A 22,285-nucleotide genomic window follows, 5' to 3' on the forward strand; every position below is an offset into this window, starting at 1 on the left:
GGCACACTGTAATGCGTGCAATATGGGCTTTTGCCCTTCTCCCCACTTTCGCACGACCTGCAGACGTTTTTGGCAGTGGCACCACCTCATTGGATTCAGGTGGCACGACCCGATCCAATCGGTCCAACCTTTGGCTGATCGTTTGGAGAATATTATTGAACCTCTCCAGGTAACTCATGACGGCTGGATCGAGCCGCGAGCTTGAAGGAATATCCCCTATGACATTTTGCCGAATAGGAGGCACTTCGGCAGGAGTGTCCTCCTGTACCTGGGGGATCTCTTCATTGTCATAATTGGTTTGCTCAGATTCAAAACCGCGAGCCATTTGTTGTGGTGGGACCGATTAGTCAGAGATTTTCTAATGAAGAGCAGATACTAAATCAGGCCCTCCTTCTAGCGCTAAACTATTGGTGCTTGATTTTTGACATCAACTACTCGCACGTGTGAAATGCTAAGCGGACTTATACGTCACACGTGATATGTGAATGTTTAGTTAAATAAAGAGTGAAAGGCAATGTTTAAAGTGGTTCGGATGCTCAAAAGTGAATCCTACATCCACTGCTACTGTATTAATAAGAGGGTAGAGGTCAGGTCGCGTTCAGCGAGCTGAGCTACCGTTTAGAGGGAGAGAGAGAGAGAGAGAAGGCTATTTTAGAGTAAAAGTAGCCAATCCCGCAAATGGGAGGAAAGGCCCCTATTTATTGTGGGATAAACCAAGGTAATGATTACTAAATCTGTAAGTGGGTGGATACAGTGCAAATCCTTCTCTGTGTCCCATTACTCACCTACTCGAGTGATTTCCTCGACTTATACAGGGTTTGGACACGTGGACGATTTCTTACCATCTGCTAACCTGACACTCACCCACTGCAGTGACAGGGGCCATTACGCGACATGGCTACATCTGAACGGTCGGAAAACGTTTCCAAGTTCTGACCTCATGCTGACAAGGCTCCACGTCAGCCCTGCCTTTTCAGGCATATATATATAGAGACACGCACACACACACAAACAAATAATTAATATAATTAAATTGAAAATACCTGGTTAATGAATTGCTTTTTGTTTGTGGAGAGATCATCTATTCGTACAATAAACATGATCAACATAAGTATGGATCCAAATTTTCTCAAAGAATCCTCGAGGGATTGATTGGCTTCAATGTCAGCTGACTGCTTCACTTCCTTCTCCATTTTCTGCTGAAAATTATTCTTCAAGTTTCGATCTCTGGTCAAGAACTAAACCACAAATTAACAAATAAATAGCTTGCCAGTAAACAAGTATATATTGATTTTTTAAAATCTATTAAAAATTAATCAGCATACTCTGTGACGTAAGAAATTATTACAAGGTTTCATTAAAATTACTACACGTCTTATTTGAAGAATCTCAGTCCATGACTTTTAAGAGCCGGCCACGGAGTTCTTATCGTAAGCAATAAAATATATAGCTTGTTTCTTCCTGCCTTTTCCGATTAATTGAGGCCAGTCTTTATATCAACATTAATTATTACAGGCTCTCATTTTTTTTATTCCCCAATCAAAGAAATTTCAGTATGCTCACAAACAATTAAAGCTGTGCGTTTCATGAGTTCTGCACTAGTTTCATCAGAGGGAAACTGCATTAATATATTAAACACAAATANCATTCATGTGTATCTTTTTATTGCTTTTATTTGTTTATATATATTGCTTGAATTTTCGCTCTATTATAATTCTTGCATTAATAGTAACAAAATTTGGATCCTTGTTTGACTTAAAATATATAGGTGTATATATTTTTATAAACTTGTCCAATAATCAAAGATAATTCCATTTTCTCAAAATTATCAAGTACAATATTTGGAATGAGCAGGCATCGCTTTCTGCATGATTAGAAATGCTACCATCCAAACAATGGAGGAAAGGTAGGTGTGGTGAGGACCAAAAATGCCCAATTCAACAATTTTTTTATTTAATTTTAGTTTTGTAAAAGTAGGTATGTCATTTAATTGTTCGATTAGTTGACCAACTTTGAAAATCATCAACTAAACATTCATTACATTACACCTGTTGCTGAGGCTGTGGGAGGCAAACCCTATACCAAAATGCTGATTAATTGGAGATTCAACTATTATAAAATTGCCCAACCTAATTAAGTTAATTAATGCTAATTATTAGGGGATTATTGATGCTAATTTAGTAACATTTGTTAAACCTTGTATCTAGATGTTATTTATTATTGTCTTATTATTGCCAATTAATATAATTTGAATTACAATCCTGGAATGAGCACCACACATTTTTTTGATTAATTTATAAAAGGGATTTGGTCCCTGTCTCTGGCATAACACCGAGCCAGTCATATCCTTCCTTCCTCAACATAAATAATTTAATTAAAAGAGTAAACGACTTTTTCCCACCCAAGGTTTGCCTTAATGATACTTTTCCACCCAAAAAGTTTCAAAATACTACTTTTTCACCCAAAAAGTTTTATAGTACCACTTTCCCACCCAAAGTTTATATTCTGACCAATCGTTGGTTGGTTTTAACATCTTCGCGACCCCAAACCACCACCATTCTCTTCCTTGATCATCATTCACCAAAAACCCTCAAACTTTGCTCCCGCTTATCCCGTCAATCATTGGTAATCGAGCGATTTGTGAAACGCGCAGCCACCCCTCACAAGTTAGATTCCTACCAATCTGACCACTAAAATCTAACATGCCATCACCAAAAGACTCACTGACATCCTCTCTTTAAAAGTCTCAACAGCTTGGATCGAGTTTGCTCTTTGTTGGCCATCAAATCGAAAAATCTATTTTTGATAGTAAACAGAATATAAACTTTGGGTGGGAAAGGGTCGTTAAGGCAAACCTTGGGTGGGAAAAAGTGGTTTACTCTTAATTAAAACTAAACATTTTTTAATCTAAACAGTAATCGAATGATTGCATGAATTTGATATCAATTGAGTTTTTTTTTTTTTTACATTATTCTAGTTATATTTACAAATATGACACATTTTTGTAATACCTCGTAACCCCAAGTAGAAATTACAGAAACTATATCTATCTATATCAAGGGCGGATCCATAAATTTCTGTTAGGGTGGGCCAAATGAAAACGAATTGTACATAACATTCATATTCTGTTTTTCTAGTCAAAATTGTCACAAAAAGAAAAAAAAATTACGTTTACTATTGTCCTTGACGGGGCTTCATATTGAGGAATCGTTGCATGACCATCTCCTTATCAACATTGTCAAATATATCTTTCTCAACATATGGAATTAGGCTATCATTCAAGAATTGATCTCCCATATGATTGCGTAAATGAGTCTTCACAATTTTCATAGCAGAAAATGTCCCTTTCTACAATTGCAGTTGCAACTGGTAAGGTTAAAGTCAATGTGATGAGCAAATATACCAATGAGTAAATAAGATGCTTATTCTTTTCAACCATTTTCTAAACAAGACTGGTTATATCATTCAGTTCTAAAAAATCACTATCCGAGCACATATCATCAATGTAATTAACAAGTTGAAGTTCAAGTGCCATAAGATCAGTAGAAGAAAATTCAAGTGGATAAAATTGAGCAAAACGAACTAATTTTCCCTTATCAAATGCTTGAAAGCAATCACTTGGATTTAGGGAGGCCATGCAAATAAGTAATTTTGTATTACCTTCATTAAAACGACTGTTAAGCTCTGATAGTTGCAAATCTATTATGGCATAGAACAACTTGACACGATAATGAAATAAATTTGTCATCTCGTGAACATTACGCCACGATCTCCCTCGTGCAACAAATTTCTCTTACATATTTGGCACATTTATATTATAAGCAATGCAAAAATAAGAAACTTCATCAAGTAGATTATCCCATCCATTATTTCTTATCAACAATAATCTTCTTTTCAACAAGTGAACCAAAGACATAACATTTATAATATTTTGATCCTTCCTTTGCAATGCTTGTGAAAGTTCAAATGTGATTCCCAAAATGATTTTCATCATGTGTAGGTTAAAAGCAAAATCAAAAGAAGTCATATAATCCACCAAATCACTTGCTTCAACTCTATTATCAGAATTTTCAGTAAGATCCTCAAGCACTTCAATAACAGATGAAAACAAATTAATCAAGCTCAATAAAGTCCCATAATTTGAACCCCACCGTGTTTCCCTTGGCCGCTTAAGACTAATATCTTGATTAAGGCCTTGCCCTGTTGAAAGCTCACCACTTTCAATTCCTTTTTTCACCTTCAAAACTTGTTTGTCATTAAGAAGATCCTGATGTCTAGGTGACCATCCAATAATATTTATCACACAAGAAACTTTCAAAAAAAGTCTCTCAATATTTGTATCCTCTTTTGCCACAGCTACAAGTGCTAGTTGAAGTTGGTGAGCAAAATAAAGAACATAGAAGGCATATTTGTTATCTTTCAATTTAAGTGCTTTTAACCCATTAAACTAACCTCGCATATTACTTGCACCATCATAATCTTGTCCACGTAATCTTGATATGCTCAAATTATATTTAGAGAACAATGTTTCGATTCCCATCTTTAGTGACAAAGAAATCGTATCTGTGACATGCATAATGCTCAATAGACACTCAACAACACATCCTCTTTTATTTACATAACATAAGATATTTGCCATCTGCTCTTTGTTGGATCCATCACAAGTTTCATCAACTAATATAGAAAAAAAAGCATCTCCAAGATCACTAATTAGTTGATGGTTTCAACTACAAATGCATTGATTGTGTCTTTTTGGATACTAGGAGCAATCAATTTATCATGTCCAGGAGCAGTCTCCAATGCTACTAATCTATATTCTTCATTTTGCTCAGCTGTATAGTGTAAAAGTTCAAGAAAGTTTCCCTGATTCATTGAATTATCAGACTCATCATGGCCACGAAAAGGCAATCCTTGCCAAAGAAGAAGCCAACTTGTAGAAATTGATCATTTCAATCGAATATTATAATCTTCTTTCTGTTGGTCAGATTTCTTATTAATAACTATACTCACATGTTGTTTTTGGTGCATCAAAGCTTGACAATTTTTCAAAGCTTGGTTATGATAGTTGTTAGGACTTCCAATATGATATTTTAAAATTTTCAAGTCACTTCCAATTGTGAAACCCATCAAAAACAAAAGAATCACCGCCACTTTGCTCACCTTTATTTGGTTTGAAAAGATAACAACATAAACAATATGCAACATCATTCTCAACATTATATTCCAACCAATAAGGATATTTGTCAAACCAAGAATGTTGGAAACTCTGTTCATGATCATTAGATTTTGATTTGGGAAACTTATGGTTGCGAGGTTGACAAGGACCCTTTTGTAGATAATGCATTCTGACTTGGTCTCGAACATTAGGATGATAAAATGTAATTCTTGGTCAAAATCCAACATCAAAAGGAAGATTTTCCAAGTCAACTTCGAAGCAATTTTTCTTTGAAGAAGGTTGGTTTTCATTATCATTGACACTAGAAAAAGGTTGAGATGTCTCAACAATTGACTTTCTTTTAAAATATTTTTCCATATCTAAATACAAAGAAATAAAATTATATAAATACAAAGAAATAAATTCACTCACGAATTGAATTCTATAATAACTATGGAAATTCTAAGTTTTCCAACCATTCTTTATCTTTTCCATAGTATTCATCTAAATAATTATTGGTCTTAAATAATCAGTCACAATTATGTCACTTCTTAGTGATTTTTCAGCTAAAAAAATTAAATTGAGTAGGATTTATATATATATAAGTTAATGGAGCAATTAAGAAAGAAGTATTATAATCTGAAATATAATATTAGACTATTAGTGTTGTTACCAATCTTTATCCGCCATTTTAGGCTTCAGTAAATAAAAAAATTCATGGTTAACCAAATAAACATGCACATTGTTATCCTCTCTATTTGTTTTCAATCATCAACTTAAAGTCTTAAACAATATATAAAAATAAAAGCTTCCTTGATTCTTTCTATATTTCTATTTCTATTATCTATATATTATTTTTCTTCCAAATTTTGGGACCTGATGAGTGCTTGAAAGTGCACTCATACTTTGTGATTTTAAGGGTATGTTGTGTGGGAATTAGGTTTAATTTGCTAATTTTACTTAATTTTGGTAATTGTTTTGTTTTCTAGAATCACATGTATGTTTTATGAATCAAAATCATACAGGAATGAATGGTTTGGGAATCAGAGCTCAAACGAAAAAAGTTATGAATATTTGAAGATTGTTGGCGACGGAGGATTTTTGTGTGGTGGCATGAGTGAACATGCTGCACTAAAATGGGTGTAACTTTAACTACACAACTCGGATTGACCTGATTCTAGTGGAGTTTGAAATCTAAGAGATAGCTCTAGAATTTTATTTTTTGGTTGTGATCTGGTTTAATATAGAAGATGGTTAAAATTTTATCTTAAAGTTACATCAGTGCATAGAAGACAAGCATACGCAGGTGGTTCTAAAACATGCCTCAGTGTTGCTATGATAACTTAAGCTAAAGACCTCAGATTTGGATGATTATTGAACCATTGGAAATATGATTTAAATATCTACAATTAATATGTTTATGGTTTTGTTAGATTCAGAATTTTTCATGCTAAAAAGTGGAAGTCTTTCGACGCACAATTTTCCAGTAGCAGCTATTAAGGAGAAACAAACAAAAAAGGGAAACTTCACGAAGCTACCATAAATTCCTCAGCAAGAACTGGGAGTTGTACCACATATTTTTGTAAAGATTTGGAAGTCTAGTTTGCCTAGAATTTTACATTTCATTATTCTAAGATTTCTAGAGGAAGATATTTTTGTTTTAGTCCAAAAGGGTCAGCACAGGAATCCTAATTCTACAAGGACTCAACTTAAGATTAATCCAAATTCTATTCTCCTATTTTGTATAGGATTTTTCCCATTAGTTTCCCACAACCCTAGCTCTATAAAATGATGTCTTTAGGTATTTTTTGGGGAGACTAAAACTTTGAGAGAGACAAGGAGAGGAGATCTACCTAGGGTTTTATCTTTTTCTCTTGTACTTCATGTTTTTGAAGGGTTTGAGGTTTGATTTCCTTATAATTATGTGTAACTAATTTCTTTTCTAGGGATCTGATGTAACCTAACATGAAGGTTTTATGCTTTGATTAATTTTATTGTTCTATTGATTCAATCTGTTTCTAGTTTCATTCATTGCACTTAATTCGATCTTGATGTTTGGTATGGAATAAGTATGATAAACATTATATGCTAACTTTGAAATACAAAACAGTTGATTGTTTGAGACAAGGTAAGGTAAACATCATATGCGAACCTTGAATAGCTCTTTTGAATGATTGGATTCTATTGAGGCAAACATCAGGCTTGATACAATTTGGTTGATATTTTGAGTACTTCTTGTTCTTAATGGATTCTTGATTGTTAGACTTTACTAAACATCTTAGGGAGTTTAATGGTTAAGAATACTTGGTTAAACCCAGATATCAAACGGTAATATCATAATGATGGAAGATTGAACCCTAGGAATTTGATTGAGACGACAATAAATTAGTTATTAGCAGAGAATCATATTGTTATGGTGAAATCGGATGCCTAGGTTTTTCTTGCATTGGTTTTCAATTAATTTTTAATTTTGTTATTTAATTCAGTTGGTTAAGAATTTATTTTGCTTCCATAGTAGTTAGTTTAATTTCTTTTGTTTATTTTATTTGTTTAATTAAGGCATAGTATATTAGGATTAATTGAGTGCTTACAAACCTCTGTGGGATAGACACTTACTTTTGCACACTAGACTACAATAGCAATTCGTGTACTTGCGAGGTTGTAAATTGTTCATCAAGAACCACAAAACAATCATTTACCTATCACAAAATATTGAAATCTAAAAACTTCCCCTTTTTCCTAAAGGTTTTCTCAATAAAAAATTCAATGCTAATACACAAAAATGAAAGAAAAGCATTACACACACACACACACACAAAAAATTGCTAACCCGAGAGAAAATAGCTATATATATAACAAATTAATCATATATATATGTATTGATCATATATTACCATAGACCTTCTACTATGAATGTATGGGTGTTGATACAAAATATATGTATAGACATTTAAAATTATTATGATAATTTATGTAATGATAATATATATATGATAATCTATTATTTTGATAATTTAATAACATATTAAACACATTTAATTTATGATTAATATATGTATAATAATAATTTTGTATATACACAATTACAAATTTTATATATATATATATTAAAAACCCAATAACCAACAAACTAACACAGCCCAGCCCAAAATTTAAAACAAAAATCCAAAACCCAATTCCACATTTTCCCTTTTGCAAATTGCGACAGCCCTAATTTTTCCTTGTGCAATTTTGCTCAGCCCCCATTTTCCCTTTTGTCATTTTGCGCCGGACTCCTGAGGCCAAAAGAGATCAACGCAACGTCACAACATCTAGATCAAATCGAGAAGGCCGAGAGAAGGGTGTTTCACTTGTGCATTTTCAACATCCACATTTTCCCTTTTGCAAATTGCAACAACCCTAATTTTCCCTTTTGCAAATTTGCTCAACCCCCATTTTCCCTTTTGTCATTTGACGCTAAACTCCAGAGGCCAAAAGAGATCAACACAGCACTGTGACATCTAGATCAAATCAAGAAGACCAAGAGGAAGGTGTTTCGCTTTTGCATTTTCAACATCCATTGCTTCTGGAAGGTATTCGAACGAGTTATTCAAACAGAAATTCACAAGTTATTCGAACGAGTTAATCCAACAATTTTGAGCATTTTTCGAACAACTTGTTTTGTTAATTGAACGATTTCAAATGATGATTCTATGTTCATTCCCGTTTGAACACGATTTCGAACAACCTATTATGCTTATCGAACAATTTTCGAACGAGGGTGTTCATTCGTGTTTGATTCATTTGTAGCCCAAGCTACATGTAATTAGTGACATGTGGGATATATGGATGTGTAGGACCTTTGGTTACACGTGGCTTAATGTAATTGGTTGGTGGATGTGTCTAATCCCTTCACATTCCCTTTAATACAAACCCTTCACATTCCTATTAATACAAACCCTTCACATTCACATTAAATATCTTTATGTTTCAAATACTTTCTCTTCATTTGCATTCTCATCACCTTCTTGCACAAATCTCTCTTCTTAAAACTTTAAAATTTTTGGATTTTGACATATTGGATGATTGTTCGACACGTGGTTGCATTTAATTGTTTATGATGTGGCATATGAATATTTGGCTGCATGTAATTGGTGACAATGTGGGATATGTGAATGTGTAGGTTTTTGGTTACATGTGGCTTAATGTATTTTGTTGGTGGATGTGTTTAATCCCTTCACATTCCCATTAATACAAACCCTCTACATTCACATTAAAAATCTATATGTTTAAACTACTTTCTCTCTATTTTCGTTCTCATCATCTTTTTGATTACACAAATCTCTCTGCTTAAAGCTCTAAAATTGGTAAATTTTGACATGTTGGATGATTGTTCGACATGTGGCTGCATTTAATTGGTGATGATGTGGCATATGTACATTTGGCTATATGCAATTGGTAACAGTGTGGGATATGTTAATGTGTAGGATTTTTTGTTACATGTGGCTTAATGTATTTTGTTGGTGGATGTGTTTAATCCCTTCACATTCCCATTAATACAAACCATTCACATTTTCATTCAATATCTATTTGTGTCAACTACTTTCTCTCCATTTTCGTTCTCATCATCTTCTTGATTAGAGGAATCTCTCTGCTTAAAGCTCTAAAATTTATATATTTTGACATGTTGGATGATGGTTTGACATGTGTCTGCATTTAATTGGTGATGATGTGGCATATGTACATTTGGCTACATGTAATTGCTGACAATGTGGGATGTGTGAATGTGTAGGATTTTTGGTTACTTATGACTTAATGTATTTTGTTGGTGGATGTGTTTAATCCCTTCACTTTCCTATTAATACAAACCATTCACATTCACATTAAATATCTATATGTTTCAACTACTTTCTCTCCATTTTCATTCTCATCATCTTCTTGATTACACGAATCTCTCTACTTAAAGCTCTATAATTGGTGGATTTTGACATGTTAGATGATTGTTCAACATGTGGCTGCATTTAATTGGTGAGGATCTGAGATATGTACATTTGGCTACATGTAATTGGTGGTGAGGTGGGATATGGGGATGTGTAAGGATTTTAGTTACATGTCGCTTAATGCAATCGGTTGGTGGATGTGTTTAATCCCTTCGCATTCCCATTAATACAAGTTAAATCAGGAGAACTAAAGAGGATTCTTGTGTATTTCTTATCATATATTGGTGAACAAAATACTGCTATATATACTGTTACAATAAACTATAATTGGAAACACAATAAACTAATTTCCTGTTTTACAGATTCTTGTCCTAGTATAGCTTTGCACAACTCAATACTCCCCCTCAAGCTGAAGCATATAAATCATATGCACTAAGCCTTTTACAAATAAAACCAATACGAGGACGCCTGAGAGATTTAGTGAGGATATCTGTTAGCTAGTCGTTTGAGCTGACATGACTAGTGGTAATACAACTGGACAAAAATTTCTTTCGAATAAAATGACAATCAATTTCTATATGCCTAGTCCTCTCGTGAAACACCGAGTTGGAGGCAATATGGAGAGCAACTTGATTATCAAAAAATAACTTCATCTGTGATACTTCTGCAAATTTCAACTCTTGGATTAGTTGCTTCAACCAAATGAGCTCACAAGTTGCTAAGGCCATTGCACGATATTCTGCCTCTACACTCGATCTGGCAACAACATCTTGCTTCTTACTTTTCCAAGATACTAGGTTTCCTTCAACAAAAACACAAAAACCTGAAGTTGAATGTCTACCCCATGTAGCACGTGCCCAATCAGCATCAGAATACCCAAAAATATGTGTATGATCCTTGTTTTCATATAACAAACCTTTGCCTAGTGCACCCTTGATATACCTTAAAATTATAAAAACTATATCCCAATGACTATCACATAGAGACTGTAGGAACTGACTAACAATGCTAACAGAGAAAGAGATATCAGGCCGTGTGATGTTGATGTAATTAAGCTTACCAACCAGTCTTCGATATCTTCTAGAGTCCGCAAGAGGCTCCCTTTATCCAAGTGAGAGCTTTGAATTAGGATCCATAGGAGAGTCTATTGGTTTATAGTCTAACATCCATATTTCTTCCAGAATATCCAATTCATGCTTTCTTTGAGAGATAACAATACCAGAGCTGGATTGAGTAACTTCTATACCAAGGAAGTATCTAAGTAATCCCAAATCTTTAGTCTAAAAGTGGTTAAACAAGTGTTTCTTCAACTGTTCAATACAATCTTGATCACTTCCTATAATGACAATATCATCAACATGGACAACTAGACAGATGCATTGCCCTGATGATGTATGTCTATAGAAAACAGAATGATCAGATTCACATCGCACCATACCAAACTTTTGGATGACAACACTTAAGCGTCCAAACCAGGCACGAGGAGATTGTTTCAAGCCATATAATGAGCGACGAAGTTTACATACCAAGGCGGACTCCCCATAAGTAGACCTAGCAAAACAGGTCCAGACCTGCTGGTCGACCCTAAACTCGAGAAAAAAATATAGGGTGCAGGTCTTTGAAATTGGACAAGTAAACCCGCGAGTACCCGCTTGTTTTAAAAAAAAAAAAAAAAAAAACAAGTTTTTTCATTTAGTTTTCCCCCCCAAATCGCAAAATCTGAAATGTGAAATCCCTAACTCTTTTCCCTTTTCAGTTTTGCCTAGCTCGAACTCACTCTTAATCTCTCATCAATTCGCTCTCCACTCCAACATCACCTCAAAGTCATTGGAATCTCTCATCAATCTTCTTTCCACTCTCAACGTCTGCTCACCAAGGTATGTCACATACACTCTCGTCTCTAACTCTCACACTCACTCACTCTCATCTTCTGTTTAGGCGTTTAGCTCAATCACACTCCTCAGTCATCTTTAGACTTCAATCTCATCTCTAGTTCTCCACGTCTTGCTTCTGTTTTGCTCCTCAAGGCTGCCGGTATGTTTCTATTCTCCTTAGTTTTACTTTTTATCAATAAGTAATTGTTATGAAGTAGTTTAATTGCACATTTAAAAGCAGATTATTCATTCAATAAGGAGCATGATTGAGTTTACTGGGTTGTTTTGTTTTGCTGGGTTTTTTGGTCTATTCTTGTTTGTAAGGTTGTGGTTATCACAGCTCTAAACTTAGTAATTTAGTTTTGTGTTCCCATGTCATTCGATTTGAATGTACCAAACAATGCAATTGAATCTGTAATATGGTTGTGATTCTGTTTTTGTGTTCACTACGATGTACAAAATGTTCTTTTTAGTGTCAGAGGTAAAAATGCATTTCAGGTTTTACTTTGTCCTATAATTCATGTGCTTGTATAATTTTTTTTTTTTAAAGATGGCGTAGAGACATAAGCATAACATCTCCAATCAAAGTTTAAATTCTCTATAATTGGTTTTCTCCATGTCAGTTCTCTTATAAAGTTATAATTAGTGTGATGGGGATAGAAGACTGGTATCATTTATTCTGCTCACATTTTACCATTTGTGTGCTACATTCTCAATTCATACTTGGAAAAATTGAGGCTATTGTTTTTTTTTTCCTGTGAATTGAATGTTACTGCTTGGATTTTGATATTGTTAGATAGTTTGCACAAGTTATAAGATTTTAGCTTTGTAAAAATCTTGGGTGAGCGCCCTATACTATGTTATCTATACATTTGCATAATAAATCATGCAACATATGCAATTGGGAAATCAAGTTTATCCAATATGTATGCTACTGAAGATGGGTTAACAACTCTTTCTGTATTGTAAAACTACTTGTCTGCAAAGGAGGTGTGCAGTTTCGGTGTTTGTTTTGTTTTGTTTAAATTTGCATACTCCTATCCTAAGTCAATACTAATAGCATATAGCTTATTGAGAATTAGATACATTCATGTGTTTGATTGTTTTTAAGTTTATGGTGTTTGACATGCCTTTAAATTATTGATTTTTTTTATTTTTTATTTTTTTATTTTTTTGTAGTCTCAAGCATTGACATGTCTCAAGCATTGACATGGTAGATTCTGAGACTATAGATATGGATATGGTTAATGTGAGAGCAAGTGACGATGCTTCTAAGGTAATGCCACCTCCTTCCAATTCTAGTATTCCTACAACTAGTTCTAGAAATAAATGTAAGACATCAGAAGTTTGGAATTACTTTGATACATATTTTGATGAGAATAAGAATGAGAGGGCTAGGTGTAAAGGGTGCAATAAAACTTATGGATATGGTAGTTCCACTCATGGGACTAAAAATTTGAAGCGTCATATAGGAGATTGTCCAAAACATGGCAACACTGATGTAAGGCAATTATTGATTGATCATGATCATAAATTGCAAAGTAGAAAGATTAGTCAAGAGACTTATCGTGAGTATATGGCATTATCAATTATTCAACATAATTATCCATATTCATATGTGGAGAATCAAGGAACTAGGAGAGTCTTTTCGTATGTGTGTAAGGAGCTTAAGCATTATACTAGGAATATCAATAAGGTGGATTGCTTAAAAATATATGAAAGGATGAAGGAAAAAACTAAGCTTGAATTAGGGAGACTTACTAGTAGAATGTGCTTAAGTTTTGATGTTCGGACTTCTGGTACAACTAAGGAATATATTTCTTTGACCACTCATTACATAGATGAGAAGTGGGAGTTACAAAGTAAAATACTAAACTTTTTCCATATTCCTCTTCCATTCTCAGGGATTGTTTTGGCAAATAATGTTATAACTTTCTTGCAAGAATGGGCAATTGAAAATAAAGTTTTCTCAATTACTTTGGACAATGCAAGTAGTAATGATAGGATGTAGGATATCTTAAGGAACCAACTTTGCGTGCAGAATGCTTTGTTATGTAGGGATGAATTTTTCTTATGCGATGTTCTGCATGTATCTTGAATCTTATTGTTCAAGAAGGGTTAAAAGTTACTAGTGTCGCTTTAAATAAGATTCGAGATAGTGTGAAATATATTAAAGCAACTGAGGCTAGAAGAATCAAGTTTGGAGATCTTGTTGTACAAATGGGTGTGAAAAGCTCAATGGGATTGAGATTGGATGTTTCCACTAAATGGAATTCAGCTTTTTTAATGTTTGAAACGACGTTAATATATCATCCCGTGTTTGTGGCTTTATCAACAATAGATCTCAATTATAAATTTTGTCCATCAAATGAAGAATGGGATAGGGTGGAGAGGATATACAAGTTCTTGGAACCATTTTATGATATTACGACTTTATTTTCGGGTTCCAAATATCCTATAGCAAACTTGTACATTAAATGTGTATGGAAAATTCAATTGCGTTTAATTGAAGAGAGGATGAAGTTGTTAGGAGCATGGCGGAACAAATGATCCCAAAATTTGCAAAATATTGGGATTCTTATAGTCTTGTGTTGACGATTGCAACTATTTTTTATCCACATCTCAAGTTTTAGTTTGTGTAGTATGCTTTCAAAAAAGTTTATGATTTAACTACTGCCACACGAAAGATGAAGGTTGTTAAGAATAACTTGCATAAGCTTTTTCAAGCTTACAAGGGTCAATGTTCCAAAGAAGCTCCTGCCTCACCTTTAGTTGTTTCTCCTATGAGTGGTCCTACTCTTGGTAGGCGTGTAGATCATTATTGTGTAAGTCACTATACTTTTTATATTCTTGTGATAAATAAAGTATTGTTTATTGTTTAATTTTAACTTTTGACACTTAACTATTTAAATGGTGTAGGATTTTGACAACTACGAGAGTGAATTTATTACCACTAAAAAATCTGAATTAGATCTTTATTTGGAAGAGACAAGGTTTGATCGCGTCAAATATCAAAATTTGGATATCCTCAAGCATTGGAAGAACAATTGTGATAGTTATCCAATACTTGCCATGATGGCTTGTGATATCATGGCAATACCACTAACATCCATTGCTTCGAAGTCCGCTTTTATTATTGGCAGTAAAGTGTTCAACAAATATCAAAGCTCACTTCGACCAATGTAGAATCTTTGATATGCACTCGGACTTGGCTATATGGATATGAGTTTACATGTAACATGTTAACATAATATTTTCTACGATTTATTTTGTACATTTATTAAGATTTGTGGTTGATCATTGTTTTGTTAATGATGATGTGAATGATGATTCGGATGAGGATCTTGATGTGCCATTAACTAATCCCGGGATTGTGGAATCAAGAGACTCTACCACCCCCACTGTGGGATGAACATTTGCTGCCCAAGAATGTTTTTTATTGAACATTTGATAATGTATTTGTTTATTTTGATTGGTATTTGTAGTTTTGTATTTTACGTTATTGACTTATTGTGTTTGTTTATGTGTGTTAGTGATTATGTATTTGTTTATTTTGGTTGGTATTTATAGTTTTGTATTTTATGTTATTGACTTATTGTGTTTGTTTATGTGTATTAGTGATTATGTATTTGTTTATTTTGGTTCGTACTTGTTTATGTGAATTTAATTTAATTTAGAGTAGTTGATTGTGAGGGTGTACTTGTTTATGTGAATTGAATTGAATTTAGAATGGTTGGTATTTGTAGTTTTGTATTTTATGTTATTGACTTATTGTGTTTGTTTATGTGTATTAGTGATTATGTATTTGTTTATTTTGGTTCGTATTTGTTTATATTGTGAATTGAATTGAATTTAGAGTAGTTGATTTTGGAGGTGTAATTGTAAAAAAATTAAAACTACAAGAAATTTGGGAATGTAACTGTCATAATTGAAAACTATTGGGGGTGAAACTACGAAAATTGAAAATTGGAGAGAGAAAAAAGGGGCACCCGTGGGTCCACCCGTACCCACATAGGGTTGAGTATGGGTCCAATATTTTGGACTCGTTTAGATCAACCCATTTAAGGCTCGTACCCATGAGACCTGCACCCACACCCGGCCTACCCTCCCATTTTGCTAGGTCTACCCATAAGCAACAAAGCCAGGCAGTTACTCCATATAGATTTCTTCCTGAAGCTCACCATGAAGAAATGCATTCTTAATGTCCAATTGGTATAGAGGCCAATTTCGGACGGTAGCCATAGATAAGAACAAGCGGACAAAAGACATCTTAGCCACAAGGGAAAATGTGTCATAATAATCCAACCCATAAATATGAGTGTACCCTTTTGCTATCAAACGTGCCTTTAATCGATCAACCTGACCATCATAAACAATTTTGATAGTATAAATCCAGTAACAACCAACAGTTGATTAGCCTGGAGGCAATGGAACTAATTCCCAAGTGTTATTATTATGTAGATTAGTCATCTCTTCAACCATTGCCTAACGCCATTCAAGATAAAAAAAATGCCTCATGAATATTAGAAGGAACAGAAGTAGACAAAATTGTGGACACAAAAGCAAAATATGATGAAGATAATCAATGATAACTAAGGAAATTATAGATTAGATGAGGGTTGCAAGTGGATCGCATACATTTACAAATGGCAATGGGAAACTGATCATTAGGAGGTAGGACTGCGACATGGGAGGAATCTAGAGTAGAAAGTGCATTAATAGGAGCCTCGAGAACATTATCAAGAACAATGTCAGTACCTATAAGAGGAACAAGACCATCATCTGCAAGAGGAGACTCTCCCATAGGGGAAGGACACTGTGGTACAAGGAGAGACTCACAAGGTTGCCTAAGAAGGGTAGCAATGTAAGGTACGAGAAGGACTTTAGTTATAGAGTCACGTTCTGGTATAGATGAAGAGAAGAAAGGAGAAGACTAAAAAAAAGTAACATCAGCGGATATGAAATATCGATGTGTTGCTAGAGAATGACACTTATTATTTTTTTTAAGACGCAAATAACCTAGGAAAATACATTTTGTAGACTTGGTAGACAGTTTGTCCTGACCAGGGGAGTAGACATGGACAAAACATGTGCAACCAAAGACACGTGGAGGAAGAGAGTATAATGGCTGACCAGGGAATAGAACAAAATGAGGTACCTTATTTTGTAGGACAGAAGAAGGCGTTTGATTAAGTAAGAAACAAGTAGTCAGCACAATGTTTGCCCAAAATCGGAGAGGAACCTGATTGTGTAAAAGCAGGGTTGGGCAATTTCAATTAGATGTCCATTCTTACGCTCGGCAAACCCATTTTGTTGTGGGGTATAATCGCAAGATGACTGATAGAGGATTGCCTGGGAAGACATGAATTTAGTAAAAGGGGTAGAAAAGTATTCATAAACATTATCACTTCGCAACACATGAATAACAGTATTAAATTGTGTCTTAATTTTAGCATAGAAGGAGTCAAATAAGGAAAATAACCAAGTGCAACGAGAATAATCGTTAATAAATGTAACAAAGTACTGAAAACCCAAAATAAAAGAGACATGACAAAGATCCCACACATCTTAATGAAGTAACTCAAAAGGGGACACTGCCTGTTTATTGACACGCTTTGGAAATGAACTACGAGAATGTTTTTCAAGCTGACAAAACTTACAACTTAAAGATAATAAATTAGATAGACCTAGAATCATCTTCTGAAGCTTCAATAAACTGGGATGACCCAAACGATTATGAAGGAGAACTAGAGATTCAGAGATAGTGCATGCTATAGGGGCAGAAGGTAAATTGAGATAATAGAGGCCTTATGACTCATGTCCTGTGCCAATCATCTGCCTCGTGCCTCGGTCATGTATAACAATAGAGTCATTATCAAAAGTGATAAAGCAATTTAAAAAGCGTGTAAATTTATTGATAGACACAAGATTAAAAGGACAATTGGGAATATAAAGAACAGATTCTAAAGCCAATGAGGGAAGTGGATGTGCACGACCCACTACTTTAACAACTGTTTTGGACCCATTAGCTAATGTAACAGAAGGCAGAGATGTAGCATTAGTAAGATGAGAAAGCAAATGAGGGTTACCAGAAATATGATTAGAGGCACCAGAATCAAGGACTCAAGGCCTTAAAGGGGAAAACTAAGTAAGGCATGCAACTGAATTACCTGACACTACAACATTATGCATTTCTAGCCATGGCGTTCATTGTAGCTAAAAGTATGAATTTACGTAGCTAAATGGTTTAGCTACAAATGCAATCTTTTGTAGCTTATCGTAGCTAGAAGTGGCGTAGCTAAGATTTAGTCATGTAACTTTTTGCTTACGTAGCTAACAATTTATATTTTTTGCTATAAATGAGATTAATATGTAACTAAAAACTTAAATGTTTTTGCCATAACAATAATAAGTTGTCGCAAAAACTTTGCCTTTATAGCCACGGAGAATAGTCTGTGTAGCTATGTTTGCATTTTAGCTACAAAAATATAAATTTATACCTAAATCTTGAAAATTTCTGCTACAAAAATAATATCCCTAGCAAATATATTAACTTTTGGCTACGTGACAGGTAAATCGTAACAAAATAAAAAATACATTTGCCACATATATAGTGAATTATAGCTAAATTTTAATTTTTTTGCTACAAACATATGAAAGTCATATGTATATGAAAAAAATATGCTATAGACCTAGTGTGTTATAGCTAAATATTGAAATTACTTGCTATGAATATTTTCGATTTGTAGCTAAATATATAATTATTTGCTATGGACTATTGAAGTCATATCTATATGTGAAATTCAGTTGCTATGGACATAGTTTGTTCATAGCTAAATATTGAAATAACTTGCTATAAATACTTTTAATTTGTAGCTAATATTTATTATTTTGCTATGGAACAAATAATTTATAAAAAATTTATAATTTATTGCTTCAATTAAAATTAATTGTACAAATATTGCTATAATTAAAATTAATAATATTACAAATTTATAGGAATTCTTTTTATAAATAGATAATAGACTTCATACGAAAATTTCTAACTAAAAAGTTTACATTAGCAAAGTCATTTCCAACCAAATAATTGTCTACTCATAAAATCCTTCATCCTAGTCATTTAAAATGTTATCAACTATTTCTTTTACAAAATATGAATCTTCAATGTCATAGCAATCTTTCCTGACCATTTAAGAATTTCACCAACCTGCAATATCAAATTTGAAAAAGAACTTCGATTAATCATATAGTTAATGTAATCATTGCATATCACTTATGATTAATGTAAAGCAAAATGGTTTTCATAGTATATATGCAATTTTCAAAATAACTTACAATTTCATCCAAGGGATTTGGTTGTTTATTGAAGATTGTGACCTTGAGTTGTAAGCATCGTCATGAATTCTCTTATCGTTATTCATCTCCTCCATTTGCTTTTTCACATTTCTAATTTCTCATTTGCTTCCCTCTTTGCCTCCTCCACCCTTTCATTTGCTTCCTTCCTAGTTGTTTGTACTTGTTTTATAAGTTTGCTTTAGTTGGTCTACTTCCAAAATATTCGGTAATACTTTTTCCTGGACCATAAGCACGCAAATAGCCATTCTTTTCTGGACCAAGGACCTCTTCAAAATTCATCATCATTCAATAAATTGTCCTTCTACTTGTTGCTTTTTAATTGATCAAACTGTGACTACAAAACAAATTATGGTATTAGCTTGGATGTATGTGCGTAATAAAAATCAATAAGTAGTTAAAAGAATACAAAGCTATTACATAATGTCTTCTGTAATGGATTCAACTTGCTTTATTCTTTCTTTTGCGAGATTCCATTCAAACTTCAACACGAGAAGGAGCATATCCATTTTCTTTTGCTGTCATAATAAAAGTTATGAACATATTGATTAAAAATAATGAATGTGAATTATTAAACTTAATCTATAATTTGAAAGCAAATTCATACCATTTGACGTCTGAGTCGAGCATAACTTTTAGTTCCTGTGTAAGGAGGCATAGACCGCTTGATCTATTTGTCTTATTCTTGTTGCTCCTTTGTATAATGATAAAATAAACAATAATATTTATATCTTTAATTACATAGTAATTATGCTAAATGTAACTTAAATAGCTATGCTTACTTGAAAGGTTGCCTCACTCCAATAATTAACAAATACTTCCAATCGTCCATGAAACAAGTTTGGGCTTGTTTTTCAAACGACTTTGGTAAGTTGGTTTCGAATCAAAATATTTTTTCTTCATTTTGTATCTGTAATCCTATATAAGGCATTCATGTGACCAAAAATGGCTTCTTCCTTCCTTCTCTTCTTCAAATAAACTTCTCCTGAAAAGCATATAAGATAAATAAGTTTCAAATTCTACACTTTAATATATTAACAAAATACAAAATATTATAAATATTTATTTCTTATCCATCTTACCTGATAATGGTCCACATATGGTACTTCCATGTTCTTTAAATTCTTTCCACTCCTTTATTTGTAAAGGACAACATGACTTATTCCGAATTATTTGTCCTAAAAACCAAACAAAATCTGTTGATTTTCATCAACAGCCTGATGATCCTCATCAAATTCTATGGGCAATTTTTCTCCTTTTTCTAATGTAATGATTTTATGCAGCGCGTAGGACCTCTTGTTTCTTTTTTTCGCGTTTAGACCTAAAAATCATATAAATAATTATTAATTAGCAAATTAGAACCGTATGACATTTAGAAAATGAAAATGCATGAAAGTAAAACAGAAAAAATTAAAATTAAAACCTGAGTCCATGCCTCAATTCCAACATCTGATGTGTGTTCCTCCGAAAATGTCTGGTTGATTTCTCTCGAAACATTTCCAAGATATGTTCTTCCGGATAGCAAGACACTATATCATCTTTTCTAGAGAGTAAACATGTTAACATGCATTCCCTAGTATTTCTGTAACTGCAAGCATGTTTCACGTCATCATCATCAACAATTTGGACTAGCCCATCAAGATCACTGAGGATACTCGTTGGCTTCAGGTAAAACAATTTGTCTCCGCGAAGTATATCAAAGTCACAGTTCTTCTTTATGTAATCCAACAAAGCAAAGTATGTGAGAACCTCGAACTCCAAATCAAAATCATAGTACTTCTCACTCACTCTACCATTGACATATGTTCGTGTAGGTGAAAAGACAAAATATCCTCCATAATGAAATCTTATGTTCTCATGTCTGGTATGCCCATTCTTCCTATTATAAAAAAAGTAAATTCAAGTTAGATGAATTAAATAAAACTACAAACAATATTAATAATAGTGTACATGTAGACATAACAATGAATTGACTTGGTGATCAAGAAATATTAAAAAAATAAATAACTAAATGATGTTTACCAATAGAATCAGTTTTTTTCGGCTGTATACGAGAATGGTGATTAAGACATGACTTTTCAATGCTATTTGTGTAGATTGCACCTTATTGAGTTGTGCTTCATGATGAGTTTTTTGTATATTGAGAGATACTCCACAGGATCACTTTTTTATCAGTGAGCTTAGTTTTCTTTTGCCTTAACTAAACCTCCACGCCTACTCATGTTGTTGGTATTCTAAAAAAGTATATTTACAATAAATAAATCATCGAGTTATAAATAAATAAATGAAAGAAAAAAACATTATTGAGCTATAACCATAAAACGGAAAATTTCCTTAACACCGCAATGTCAATTAATCATTTCACATTTCCAAAATCTTAAGTTATGAATGAAGACAAACTGCACATAAAAAAGCAAAGTGGGTCATGAAAAGAATACATTGTGAATATATTTATGTAATGGTAGGAGCTTGATTCTACACCTTATTTATTCACATTTCATGGTTGTGATCATTTGTTGTGGATATTTGGTAATTTTGAGATAATTGAAGACTTAGATATGTGATCAATCCTTGATGGTCTGCCTTTTCTTGCTCCTCCCCCAATTTCTATTGAAAACTGACATGAGATGACAGACCAAATGATTGGCAGGTGAAGTCCATCTCTTGTTCTTGCAATATTTGTTAAGATACGTAATATGATACATTGTTACTTGACATTTTCTCTTGATTTTGGAAGGATAATAATTAGCAAAACAGAAGTCTTTCTTATTCAGGTACATGTTTTCCTTTCTATCAATCAAACATTTAGTTATATTGGACATACTAGCATTCATCTATAAACAAAACAATTATATTTTGTTTTCATTTTCATATATTATTTATGATATATGTGTGTGGTTATAATAAGTTATTAATTAGCTGAAGAAACATTTGTATAGGTTCTTAGGAAAATTGAAGCGTTATGTGTTAATAAAAGTCGACCA

The 22,285-nt window shown here is 33.3% G+C and overlaps 1 protein-coding gene across 1 annotated transcript; it reads right to left on the minus strand.

Moving 5' to 3' along the window:
- Positions 1–3,793: 3,793 nt before the first annotated feature.
- On the minus strand, positions 3,794–4,872 carry LOC116105711. Its single transcript, XM_031392119.1, has 3 exons — positions 4,761–4,872; positions 4,453–4,563; positions 3,794–4,365 (listed from the first exon to the last, which is right to left on the minus strand). Exons 1-3 carry the CDS (start codon positions 4,870–4,872, stop codon positions 3,794–3,796), a joined length of 795 nt encoding a protein of 264 aa, XP_031247979.1.
- Positions 4,873–22,285: the final 17,413 nt, after the last annotated feature.

The sequence above is a fragment of the Pistacia vera genome, unplaced genomic scaffold (assembly GCF_008641045.1).
Source record: "Pistacia vera cultivar Batoury unplaced genomic scaffold, PisVer_v2 Contig503, whole genome shotgun sequence".
NCBI lineage: Eukaryota > Viridiplantae > Streptophyta > Magnoliopsida > Sapindales > Anacardiaceae > Pistacia > Pistacia vera.